At 36.0% G+C, this 14,108-nt stretch overlaps 1 protein-coding gene across 1 annotated transcript in view; it reads left to right on the top strand.

Annotated features, from left to right (window-relative positions):
• The window catches only part of LOC100772078 (contactin-6), a 196,072-nt gene that overhangs the window by 57,046 nt on the left and 124,918 nt on the right, over positions 1-14,108 (top strand). Inside the window, exons 4-5 of the mRNA XM_035448787.1 lie at positions 9,753-9,956; positions 11,892-11,994. Coding sequence (XP_035304678.1) covers positions 9,753-9,956; positions 11,892-11,994 — 307 coding nt within the window. The remainder of the gene's footprint in view (positions 1-9,752; positions 9,957-11,891; positions 11,995-14,108) is intronic.

The following is a 14,108-nucleotide window of genomic DNA, read 5'->3' as shown; positions in this document are numbered from 1 at the left end:
AACAGATAAATGTCATAGAGGGTGGAGAGAATATTTAAAAATCCAATGGCTTCAAACAAAGTGTCTCATGAATTATGCATTTAATTAAGAAAAGCCAAATGCAGAGGTTTTTAAACTTCCATCTTGGAAGTCTATTTTTTCTTTCCCCATTAAAAATATACAAATTAAGTACCAGCTGTGGCTGATGATGAAACTCAAAAAAGAAAAAAAAAAAGATGCTCCCACTGCAGGCTAGCTCTGGGGATGGATGAGCAAAGACGGTCCATGGGGGAAGAGAGCAGGTTAGAGGAGAACAATGATGGCTGGAAGAATTTGAAGCTTTATGTTTTGTGACATTATAGCTCATGTCTATAAATAAATGTGTAAGCTATCACAATATAGGGTGATTGACATATATCTTATGATATTTCATAAAATTAAAAAATTGACAGCATCTATTCTATGTACATATCTACAGATGTGCTCTAACTCTCTTGGCTTTTATTTATAACATAAATAAATAGACTGCCTTGCAAAATGATGGGAAAACAGAGTAGTTTACATTCCACCTTGTAAGATACTTACAGATCTGCTCCTCCAATTTTAAAATAGACATGGAATGTATAATTCAAATTCCCATTGTACCCAGTTTACATGGTGCTTGGTACTATGGTTTGAACCCAGGGCATTGTAAAGCTAGTTGAATATTTTACTAACTGAACTACATCCCCACCTCCAGTATACTAACATGTCAGTACAACAGCTTCTGGTTGTTGTTGCTTATTCTTGTGTTTGTAATTAATTGCAGCATTCCTCCCTTTCCTTTCTCCTCTCCAAACCCTCCCATATACAACTCCCTACTCTTCCTACTCAAATTAATAAACGTCTTTTTTCATTCATTGCTATTGCATGCTTATGTGTATTGTATATTTAATAATCCTAAATATAACATTTTGAATGCACCTACTGTTACTTGTATGTTTTCATAGATTCCTGGAAAAGGAAAACAAATTTGTGTGCTTTTCCCTTGGGAAGTCTACTTCTCTCACTCCAACCTTTACTCTCTTGCCTGTGTTTCCTCATGTAGGGTTGAGGACGAATGGGCTTCTCTCTATCAATCTTGCATGTTCATTGGAGTCATTGTTTAACTGATATTTGGGGTACTATTAATGAGATGTCACAGATAAGGCTGCTGATGTTGCTAGAGATACATTCCTGATTCTCTTGGTGAGCTGTATATAAATTTAATCACTGAACTCAACTGGTAGAGGCAAGAGGATCAGGAGTTCAATGCCATTCACACCTGAATCGTACATTTACCCAAAAGTAGGATACTTGTGACTCTGTCTCAAAACAACAGCAACAACAACAACAAATCCTAAACTTCAGTTTTCAGGTAAAACCCCTAGCTAAGCTCCTTTATTAGAGCATTGGGCCCAAGTTACAGCCAAAGAACATGTATTTCTTTACCTAGAGTTTCAGGTTTTAAAGGTATATTTAATGGGAGATAGAATGAGTTAGACAAGACTACGTATTTGAAATCCCATGATGGTTACCAACAAAGAAAAGGGCATGTTAACCAGCCTTCTTATGTAGTTTTTTTTTCTGACATCATAGAATATAAGGTAGTGATGAAGTAAGTGAGGAGCATTAAGTGCCTTTTAACTTTGAACCTGAGTAAGGCTGAATACATAGAAATCGAATGTTCGGAAAGTTCCAGTCAGGATAATCAAGTAAATCATTGTATAAGAGTCAATAGACAACTCTAAGAAAAGAGCAAGGAATTGGATTTCTGGGCAATTTATGTTTGATTTATACTCCTTATATATAACTACACTGCACAGGAGTCTCCAGCATCCTTTTCCATAAAATAGGCATGTTAGTAATAATCACTTCACTTTATAAGACAGTTGATGGAAGGATGAAATCAACCTTAGTTTTCTTAATTCTCTCTCTCTCTCTCTCTCTCTCTCTCTCTCTCTATATATATATATATATATATATATATATATATATATATATTTCCTCATTCTTCCAACAGGTTTTGAATATTCCATTATTGAATAAGGATACTACAAATATAGGAGCAAATTGGAAAGTTTGAAAAGTTGAGATAAAAATGAATTCACTGTGAGGGAGAGAATAAAATTACAGTGTAATGTCCTGACATTATAGGTTGATGAATACAAAGATTTCTCAGGCACTAGCAGAAACCTGTAATTTTTGTGAAGTGGAAAGGGTGGTGTTGCTTTCAAAAAGCTAACTTGTGTAAGAGCTTGTATAAGGATCCCTAATCTGACACATGGCACTAGGAATTTGCTCCAGATTGTCTTTATTTCACAAAAGGTACAAAAGATAAAAGTCAGTGACAAGAGGTAAATCTGAGCTATATCTTTTCCTTCTTCTATGCATGATGAAAAACTTTACAATGTAGACACATCCCTAGCTTCAAACTAAAGTCTTTGAATATCTCCTTAGTGGAGACAGGGCAACAGGCATAGAAGTGAGACAGAAAGAGGCATGTGAAAAGGAATTTAGAAGGAAAACACCACAGGGATTGTGAAAAGTAACTAATAGCAATTTGCAAAAGAAAATGAAGTGTCAATAGTCAAGAACAGGACAATAAATCCAAGGAATAGTTTTGATAATATTAACTGAGCTGCATTCATGCATGCACAACCAGGAAACACCAACGTCTAGGGAGATGAGAATACTGAGGTTAAAGTAACACATGGGTTACCACCACCCATGAGATGTGAACACAAAACTTTTTATTCATTTTTTTTTGCAGCTTCCATTGTCATGATTACCCATGCTCTCTCTGGTCATTTTTAATGATAGAAAAAGTTCATCTTTACCTTAGAAACCAGCTTTTGTAGCTCTCAAGTTTGCCAATAGATTTCCATTACTGTCATGAACACAGGAGGTACTCTACTCATAAGGAGAAAAGGTTTCTTTTGCTTTATGGATATGGACGCTCCTGCCCTTGATCTCTGGGTCCCTTGGCTATAGACAATATAATCATAGTGGATCATGTGTAAGTTGGTAAAGTAAAGTTTCTCACCTTATAGCTGGGGAAGAAAAAGTCAAGGGACACAAAGGAATAGGTTTGTTACAGTCACCTTTAGGGCATACCACTAAAACTGCAGAATTCTCACATTAAACTGCAATTCAGTGTTAGTTTCCAGTCTTCCGAAAGTTCTAACCTGGGGAATCAACTATTTAATGCATTCCAGATTCAAGCCACAACATTGTTATTAGTTGTATCAAGGGCCCAACAACCTCCTAAAACATTGAGCAGCAAAATTCCCTCTTGTGATTCTGTGCTGCAAAGGGTACTTGCTCAACCTTCATGTACACACCAATGTATGGAAATGGGTTTAATTTTCCCATACTTTTGTCCTTAGCTCAGTCTCTCCTGTATCTCTTGAAACACTTGAGAAATCGATCTACCGTTACTTAGTAAAGTCTACTATAAATATCACTTGAAAGTTTAGCTATCAAGTGTCCCAGAAATTGTTTAAAATGCAGATCGCCACAATATATCAAAGGAATAGACTGAACTAGGCAATGGTGGATAGGAAAATCTAAATGCCCTCCCCCTATAATGAGACTGATGACTACTTTTTATGCCATCCTAGAGCCCTCAACTAGTGGCTGATGGAAGCAGAGGCTAACATCCACAGATATACACTGAACTGCACTCTGGAACCTAGTTGCAGAGAGGGAGTAATGAAGGTCAAAGGGGTTGGTACCAAGCTGGTGAAACACACAGAAACAGCTAGCCTGAACAAGGAGGGACACATGGACCCCAGACTGCGCCAGACCACTGAACATGGATGTCACTTAGGAGGCCTCTGCACTCTAGGGGGTCCCTGGTAGTGGATTAGTATTTTTCCCTGGTGTAACAAGGGATTTTGACAGCCCATCCCACATGAAGGGATGCACTCTTGGCCTGGACACATGGGGGAAGGCATAGGCCTGGCCCAGGATGTTGTGGTGGACTTTGGGAAGCCCCCATCGAGGGCCCTACCCTGCCTGGAGAGTGGAGGGTGGATAGGGTGGGGGGCAGGTGAGGGGTTGGAAGGAGGGTGGGGGGAGAGGGGAGGGAGCAGCAAGCTTGTTCCTAATTTGAACTAATATAAAAATAAGGGAAAAAAAGGAATAGATTGAAATCAAACAATAGGAGCTTAATTACTGCTCTGTAATTTTACAAATTTTTCACAATGTTTTTTAATGTATATCAAATTTGGAATCAATTCCTGAAGAATAAGAGTACTGTCACTCTTTAATGTTGTAACTTATTTTAAAAAAATCAATTGATGCTCATCCCCATGTTCAGCTCTTCTCCTCATGTTGATTCTCAGTTCTACTCACACACAGCAATTGTAATTTAAATTCCAGTATGCTGGAAACATTGTATATAGCAAGTAAAAATATTTTGCATTTTCTCTCCCTTACTGGGAAAACTACTCCATAAAATAAGAAATTTCTGTGGATAGGAGTAAAGATGATTTCTTACACTCAAATATGTAATTTTCAACAGATTAGGCTAAACATACTGATGTTTCATATGTTTATCACATAACGATGTAGCTTGTGTTTCTTTCTATTGATTGAAAACTTATTAGGCTAAACTCTACTTCATGCAAAAGTGACATTTTCATTTCTTTTTGTCAGAGCTTCACCTCATATCTTTATTTCTAAGAAAAATGCTTGACATTTTCTGCGTAGATAGTGGTGATATATTATTTATGATTAATTTAAGCCACTGGAGATCAAAATAGCAAAACAGCCATACTAGTTAGCCCTAGAAGCCAGGCATAAACCTTTAATCTCAGGACTCAGGATTAAGAGGTAAATGAATGTCTGTTAGTACAAGGCCAAAGTGACTACACAAACTTGATACAGTCCTAAAAGTAGCAGCTCACACAAAGGTGCTTACGCCACTTGGGATCACATGACTTTAATCCCAGCACAAGGAAAGTGGAAAGAGGTGGATATGGCTGGGCAGAGAAGGAAATATAAAGAGGATGAGACAGGAATTAAGAGCATTTTGCCTCTGAGGATTCCTGAAGACAGGATTGCTCTCTCAGTTGGGTAGAGATAAGAGCTATTGTCTTGGCTGCTTTGCTTCTCTGATCGTCCACTTGAAGCTCAATATCTGTACCTGCCCTTTTATTTATCATGCTACAACAGATGACTTTGTTTTATTAATATTTAAGAACTTTAATTTGTAGATTGCTGTTAAAATTATTTATTTTGTTCGTCTTTGCTTTTATGGTCTTTCTCTTAGCAGATGCATTATTTTACATTCCCTCATTTATCTTTTAGCCCTTCCTCTGTTATCTCTTTTTTTATCTTTTCTTCATGAAATTTGATTTTTTTACACATGATATACATGTGTTTGAAAGAGATGAGAGAAAAACAGAAAAAGACAGAGACAAAGCTTTTTATGTTAATGTCCCTGTGATAGAATAAACTGAGAAAAAGCATCTTAGGAGAAAAAGAAGTAGATTTGACTCCCATTTCCAGAGCAGATATCATGTATCACATTGAGAGAAGCATGGCAGCAGGATCATGAGGCCAGCCTCACAGTCGGGAAGTAGAGAGAGAGAGAGAATCTAGGCATGTATACTTGCTTAAGAACTTGTTTTCTTGGCTGTTGTACAGTTCAGCCCATTCTGCCTAGGCAATGGCCCCATTCTCAGTAAACTGAATCTTGTCAGTCAACTCATTTAATTAAGAGATTGTGTGTGTGTGTGTGTGTGTGTGTGTGTGTGTGTGTGTGTGTATAAATGTGGAACAACCTGAGCTCTCTTTTGTTGAGAATAGATTTCAAACTCCGGGGAACTGGGACACATTTTTAAGTTACTTGTATATTTGACCATATAGTTCATGTGTCTGACCTTATAGTTCATGTATAAAGTTATCTGCGAGATGAAAATGAACATAGACCGTCATAATAATTTTCAATTAAGTCTAATCTGTGATGACAATAGACTGTAAACAACTCATAAACTCATCAATAACAATGTGGTTTATTTATAAAATGGATTATACTGTAACAATAAATGAATATGTGGTTAAATGATAATGTAAGTAAATGTTTAAAATATTAAGTAAAAGAAATATAAACTTAAATACACATATATAGTCCATTTTCATTAATGATAAATAATGGCAAAGCTATCTAATAGTTTAAATCAGATTGTGGTTCCTCTAGTCCAAGAATCTGACAGGAGCAGGAGACCATTTCTAAAAGATGACAATGGTTCTTGTTTAAGTTTGATTGTATTCTCTAGATGTATATAATATTCAAATATTTATATATCATTAAATCAAATCCTTAATATCTGTTTGTTTAATTTTATTCATTAAATATTTACTATTGTAATTCACCATTACATATAAACATTTTAAAGAGTTGTTAAATGATTGATGATTAATACATGCAATGAATGTTGTCTTTTACTTTGAACTTCTTACTTTTGATTTTCGTGTGTTATTTATCTACTTGTCCATTGCTCTGACAGTTCTCTTTCATAGTGTCAATACGGAGTTCTTCTGAAATGCCTCCCCTGGACACGCTTCACCAGAGCACACTTTTACAGTGTTCTATCACCATTTCTTTTGATGTTATAAAATACACTGTTAAATACAAAACAACATAGAAGAGTGTATTAGTCAGAGTTCTTTATGGTAACAGAACTAATTGAGTGAATCTCTTTCTACATATAAAAAAATGAATTTATTAAATACATGCTGTACAGACTATGGTCCATCTAATCCAGCAAAGTCTGCCCATGAACATAGAGTCCAAAAATTTAGGAGTTATCCAGTCCACGAGGCTAAATGTCTCAACTGGTTTTGGTATACACTGGAATCTCAAAGTAGTCACCTATATGGCAATGAAGGAATGGGCCTACTACGGAGGTGAGAACAAGCAGGCAAAGAGAAAAAGCTTTCTTTTTTTATTTTTTTTCCAGGAGATTATTTTTCTATTAGTTCAAATTAGAAACAAGGCTGTTCCACATGTCAATCTCTGCTCCCTCTCCCTCCCCTCGTACTCAAGCCCCCACCTGCCCCCCACCTCCTTCCTCTCTGCTCCCCAGGGAGGGTAAGGCTCTCCTCCATGGGGTTCCCCAGAGTCTGTCATATCATCCTGGGCAGGGCCTAGGCCCTCCCCCATGTGTCCAGCCTGAGAGAGCATCCCTCAATGTGGGATGGGTTCCCAAAGTCCCTTCTTATGCCAGGGATAAATACTGATCCACTACCAGGGACCTCATAGAGTGTCAAGGCTCTCTCATTGACATCCATGATCAAGGGTCTGAATCAGTTCTGTGCTAGCCTACCAGACATCAGTCTGAGGTCCATTGCTCCCCCTTGTTCAAGTCAGCTGTTTCTATGGATTTCACCAGCCTGGTCTGACCTATTTGCTGTTCATTCCTTCCTCTCTGCAATTGGGTTCCAGAGTTCAGTTCAGTGTTTAGCTGTGTGTCTGCCTCTGCTTCCATCAGCCACTAGATGAAGGCTCTAGGACAGCATATAAAGCAGTCATCAGTCTTATTATAGGGGAAGGGCATTTAGTGTAGTCTCTCCACCATTGCCTAGATTGTCAGTTGGTGTCATCCTTGTAGATCTCTGGAAATCTCCCTAGTGCCAGATCTCTCCTGGAACCTATAATGGCTCCCTTTTATGGTATCTCTCATCCTGCTCTTCTCTATTTTCCCCCAACCAAACTTCCTGCTCCTCCATCTCCTCCTGTCCCCTCCTCGTCTTCCCCTCTCATTCTCCCAGATCCCTCTCCCCTACCCTCATGCTCCCAATAATCTCAGGAGATCCTGTTCCTTCCCCTTCTCTGTGGTCCAGTTATTCTTCTCTTAGAGCCCTTGTTTTCTAGTTCCTTTGGTGATGAGGATTGTAGGATGGTAAACCTTTGCTAGATGTCTAAAATTCATAAATGAGTGAGTACATACCATGTTTGTCTTTTTGTGATTGGGTTACCACATTTTCTCTATCCATTCTTCAGTTGAGGGGCATCTAGGTTGCTTCCATGTTATGTCTACTACATACAACACTGCTATGATCATACTTGAACATATGTCATTGTTGTATGAATATGCGTTCTATGGGTATATGCCCAAGAGAGTAATTGCTGTATCTTGAGGGAGACTGACTCCCATTTTCCTGAGAAACTGCCATACTGATTTCCAAAGTGGTCTTACAAGTTTGCACTCCCACCAGCAATGGAGGAATGAAGAAAAAGCTTTCTTCTTCCATGTCCTTTCATATACATCCAGCAGGAGTGTCCCAGATCAAGGTGGATTTTCCCAGCTCAAAAGATTTAGAATAAAAATGTCTTTTCCCCTGGAAGACCCAGATTAGAATTGGATCTTCCTACTTCAAATTAAGCAACAATATCTTGTGGGTTTGTCACTCCATTTTTTGGTTTTAGTCATTTTTTGATATAGTCAAGTTGACAACCTAGAAAAGCCATCACAGAGAAGAAAGTTTATCACTGAGGTGAAGTCAAGATAGAATGCCCTGATAGCTCTCACACATCATCCATAGATAAGACAAGTGCAGAGAGACCATGAGTATCCTTGCTTGATTTCTGGTACTCATTTTACTTCATCTAGTCTTAGATTTCCAGCCCAAGGAATGATATTGCACACAGTGGGCTATGTCAGATAACAATTACTCTCCAACATCGATACCAAAAAGCTAACCTTATCTAGATTAGTTCTTAGTTGAGGCTTCTCCCAGATGATTCTATGGGATGGGAAGTTGACATTTAAAACTAAATATCTCTTCTGGGTTTCCTATAAAGTCTCTGTCTAAACATGAAGGGGAATGTCTTCTGTATATATGTTTGTATTATTGGTTGGTGAATAAGAACTGTTGGCCAATGAGTAAGAAAGATATGTGGAGAGGAGGAGGATTCTGGGAAATTGTGACAGAGTCAATCACCATGTAGGATGAGAGAGGAGTAACAGGTCCTGACTCCTTCTCTGGTAACATAAGAAATACTTAGATTAATATAAACAGGTTAATAATTAAGACAGAGCTAGCCAATAAGAAGCCCAAGCCAACAGCCAACAGTTTCAGAATTAATATAAGTCTCATGTGTTCATTTCGGTCTGACACAGCTGTAGGCCCAGGATGGCCAGAAGAAAGCTTGTAACATAAACATATGATGCTTCATGTTGGAATTAGGTACACTCTTGGCTATTAGCATTACCTGCTGTGACCTTTGTAGGGCACACATTTTGTTTTACTACAAAGTCTTTAAACTCTTAAAGAAATATGCCAAGAAATTTTATTCCATTCATAGGATAAACTCAAGATCTAGAGTAGAGCAATGGATCTTAAAAAGTTTTAATTAAAAATTTTAACCGCAATTCTTAAATGTGCTTAATCCTTTTTGAAACATTGCAAAACTCTACTTTGAAATGAGCAGAATTAAGGAATTACTGTGACCATTTAAACAGCAGTTCTTTCTATAACCTGTAGATTTTCCTAATGAAAATCACCCATACTCTCTAAATATCCTATAATTGTATTCTTTGTCAAAGAGAATAGTAAAGGAGAGGGAGAAATTTGTTTCTCCAAAATTGAGGTATATATACATATATGGAATATTCTACTCTACCCATATAGCTATAAATTAGATCAATATAGGTAGACTTCTTTTATAATGATTAAAAAGAACATAGAATTTGTAGGTAATAATTATTGCAGTAAAGATATTGAGTGTTTTTGTTTTTCAGATTTATCATATGCCTGGACCTTCAATGATAACCCCTTGTATGTTCAAGAGGACAAGAGACGATTTGTTTCTCAAGTCACAGGGAACTTGTATATTGCCAAAGTAGAACCCTCTGATGTGGGCAATTATACTTGCTTTGTCACAAACAAAGAGGCCCATAGAAGTGTTCAAGGACCACCTACTCCTTTAGTACAGCGCACTGATGGTAAGAACATGAGTTATCTTCAGATTCCACATTGGGACTCTCACATTGTGGGGAAGTCTTCAGGGTCTTTTGCTCTCTTCTTATAATTGGAACAAAATCATTGGAGTTTAGATTAGATTCATAAGAACAATGGATATGAGCTACTACTAAATGAAAAAAGAATTCTGTAGCTCTATACCCACATGGTGCAATTACATGTTTCTGGGCATAGAGTGCTATTTAATTTCTGGCATTCATTGCTTAAAGACTAATGTATAAAAATTATGTTTGTCTTGGGGGACTTGGTGTGTGTGTATGTGTGCATGTGGATGCTTCCAAATTTTCATACTTGAATTGATGAACATATTTTGCATCCTCTCTTAATGTCCTCTTTCTTTTTTATCCTTGTCATTATTTTGCTGCTGTTGTTGTTCACCTTTTATTTACCTGGCTGGCAAAATAGAAAAATAAAAATATTGTGTCCAAATAAAGCAAAGCATGACAAAGAATGAAGGAGAAGATTCATGTGTAATTATGTCTCCAAGGAATGGGACTCAGATTGGTCTTAGAAGAGGTCCATACTTTAGTCAACCAGAGCTGATGCAAGATTTAGAGAGCTAGAAAGTCAACTAAGTGGAAAAATCCTCTAGTTGATTCTCTAATTAAATGTTCACAGTGGGATATGTAAAGATAAAAATCTGTTAGTTAATTTTATTATCAGACTTTGAGCTTGAAAGGCAGTACCTCATAGAATTTTGTCCCCCCTGAAGAGTTTAAGACAAGCAGAGATGTAATGATAATCATGCTAACAGAACTATGAAACCAGCTCCCCAGAGTTCTCATAGCAGAGATTTCAGAGCCAGCATCTATTCAAATATTTCTACAAGGGTTTTATTCAGCTATCAGCAAACATTAGATTTATAAGTTCATTTTCTCACTTCCTGTGAGTACTCTGCTCATGAGTGGGAAAGTGCATGAGCTGAAAATTTGCAAAGAAAATATACAACATTTTTCCCTGTTTTATTTTTGTTTACTCTTAGTTTTTACTTCCTCCTTCTTAATTCCTTTATTCTCCCACATCCCCTCCCTTTATCATTTAATGACTAAAAAAATATTGTAAACATTGTTTGTAATGTAAGTCAATTAACTCCTCTAAAAGTTCTCATGCAAGAACTACAAGTTGTTAAGAAAAAGCAAAATAAAAGCAGCCAATTTAGTTTCAGAACTAGCATCCGATTGAGATATTATAATAATAACAGTTTGAATATTTGGTATTTATATTATATTTATATTGTAATGTCTGTACTTTCTAGAGTCTAACTATCAAATGTCTATTTACTTGTGGTAGGAAAAAATTACTATGATGTTTGTCACATCACTTTATAAAATGATTAAAATAATCCAAATATAGCATTGATTAATTCATATCAAAATAGCCTAGAACAATATTTGTTTGTTACAACTCTTCTGGCAGATTGTAAGTTTATGACATCTTAGAACACTGCTTTATTCTAATCTTAATTTAATAACTCCTATTGAAATGCTAAAAGGGTGGAAATAAAACTTTTACAAGTGTGCTATGAAGTTAGAAGTAAAATCTGCTGTACTGATATTAATATAGATGTTTAATTACAATTGTGCAGTTACTTTGTAGATCTTGCTGCAAAAATAGTAGTATTTTTGTTGTGATGATATATTAGACTTCTGATAGTGTTAACTGATCTTCCTTTCTTCTCCACAAATAGTCTGGTCCATGAGTTGCACAAAGGAAGGATGGAACTGGATGTCCCTAGTGAAAAATCTTTGTATAAAATTCAAAAGCATGTATCAATCTCATGATTGGAAACCCTAACTTTGATTAAAATCCAAGAGTCACATTTTGGTTAATGAAGGATTTACTTTCATAGAAAACTTCTATTCTCCAGAAATGCTGCTAGCTGTTTTGGTATTTAACAGGTGTCATGGGGGAATATGAACCAAAGATTGAAGTGCGTTTTCCTGAAACAATACAAGCTGCAAAGGATTCATCTGTAAAACTGGAATGCTTTGCCCTTGGAAAGTAAGGTTGTTTTATTTATGTTTGCTTTAATTTTTTTTAAAAAACTTTTTGTTATTCAAACTTTGCTCTAAGGAAAAAATGCTAAACAGGTTTCAAGCTGGGCATGGAAGGATTTTCTGATTGGAATTTAAACAACAACAACAAAATGTCTACTCCACTGAAAGTGATTGGGCCTGTGGACATATTGAATATACCATGCCCCACATAATACACTTACTGTCAAAGAGACTGTGCACTTATATAAAATGGTAGAAAAGTCATCGAGCATTTCACATACCAGTAACTCTTCTGTCAAACCCACAAATAGATTACCTGAGTGTCTCTATGCTTAAATATTCAGCAATTCTTATAAAAGAAAAACCTGCACTGCTCTCTTCCAAAATAAGACTAATTAACATCCATTGTTCCCAAAAGATAATTAGAATTGAGCCCAACCTGCCCTAGGTAGTTTGTTTTATTCATATAAATGTGCATTAGCAACAGGTTTGGATGCCTTTAAACCAGCAAAACATCAACAACTTTGGCACGGAATATCAAGAATAAATCCATTGCTTTTCATGATATTCAAATCTTATTTCAATGCCTGTAAACAGCAGTAAACACTGGGGAAAGGGAACAGCTCTAGTGTTTTCAAACATTACACATGTATTAGGTTGGTATTTGTTCAGCTAAATTCAGATCATTGGCTACTGTCTAGGATGAAGTTTGATTTAGAAATCCCCAGTCATAACCATTTTCCAATCTATAAAATATATTCTAAGTAATAGGAGAGTAATTTATGAATGTGTGCAGTAATGGATTATCTTTAATCTAAAGGTTATTTCCAATGGAAGCATCACATAGTAAACTACAGTTCTATTTTCCAGACACAGAAAAACATTCTTAAAGGTGTCAGTTTTTTTACTAACTAATTATATTAAGCACTACATACATTGGCTGCTGTTAGTTTTTTTTTTCAGTAAATGACATCTTATACATTTGTGAGATTATACATTAGATTTCTGATATTTTATTTATTATAAAATGAAACAATCATAATTTGTTACCATTCAGTTCTAGACTCAGAGTATTCATCTAGTAAATAACTATTGTTTGATTAATAATTCTTAATAAGGTACTACATAATCATTTTTTGTTTATATAACTATTGGGAAGTGATTCTCAGAATCACAGTGACAGCAATTATCAAAAATGTGTCACTAATACCATTAGGATTATTTTAAAAAGAAGACCAGTGGAATAGAGTCTCAGAAAATAATACTATTACATCATATTTGGGATAGGAAAATATTCCTTGGTTAAAAGAAATTATACTATAAACAAAACTATCAAATTTCTTGAGGCTAGTCCTGAACAATCTGATAGAAATGTTTTCATTTCTCAGCTGCTATAGCAAAACATTTATGAGATCAATATGTGTTTTAAAATCATATAGAATAATAGCTTTCATTATATATGTGAAAGTAAAGTTTAGAGTAGATGAAAGTGATCTGTTTTCAAAGTTAAGAACAATTAGTAAGGTAGCTGGTTTTGAAATAATTGAGGATATACTCAATTCCCAATTTTCTGAAGAGATATGTGATCATTGGTAATTTATATTTATATATTCTGTGCATCTGAATATTCTAATCAAACAGGGATTGTCGATGCACTTGCCCAGAATTTTTGCAGGGAAATAAGAATGGATAATACATATAAAATATTTTGTTCAGCACTGTCATTTAGCCAGTAAATGGTCACTGAATTATTCTGAAGCCATGGTTTGAAATCCATTCCAAGTTGGATAGCCAGTATTTCCATGAGTAGAAGTACTAGTTTCTGAGTGTCTGTGATTTATCCTCTGTCACCAGCACATTAACTTCTCTGGCTTGATGTCTATGAGACTACAGAAAGAAGTAATGGGAGTCAAACTTGGAGAAAAAAGGTGAAAATAAGGGAGGCAACATGTTCCCCATGATGTTTGTATTGCTAGTTTCATTGGATATTTTTCTGTGGTGTTCATATGGATTGAAAACTTGAAAGTTGATACTTAGAACTGATATGTTACTCCATGTAAACCATTGCCATGACCACTTCTCCCTTCCTTTCTTCACCTCCCCACCTCTTCCCTCCTC

Source organism: Cricetulus griseus, chromosome 8 (genome assembly GCF_003668045.3).
Source record: "Cricetulus griseus strain 17A/GY chromosome 8, alternate assembly CriGri-PICRH-1.0, whole genome shotgun sequence".
NCBI classification, from domain to species: Eukaryota; Metazoa; Chordata; class Mammalia; order Rodentia; family Cricetidae; genus Cricetulus; species Cricetulus griseus.
This window is presented reverse-complemented; position numbering and strand designations above follow the sequence as displayed.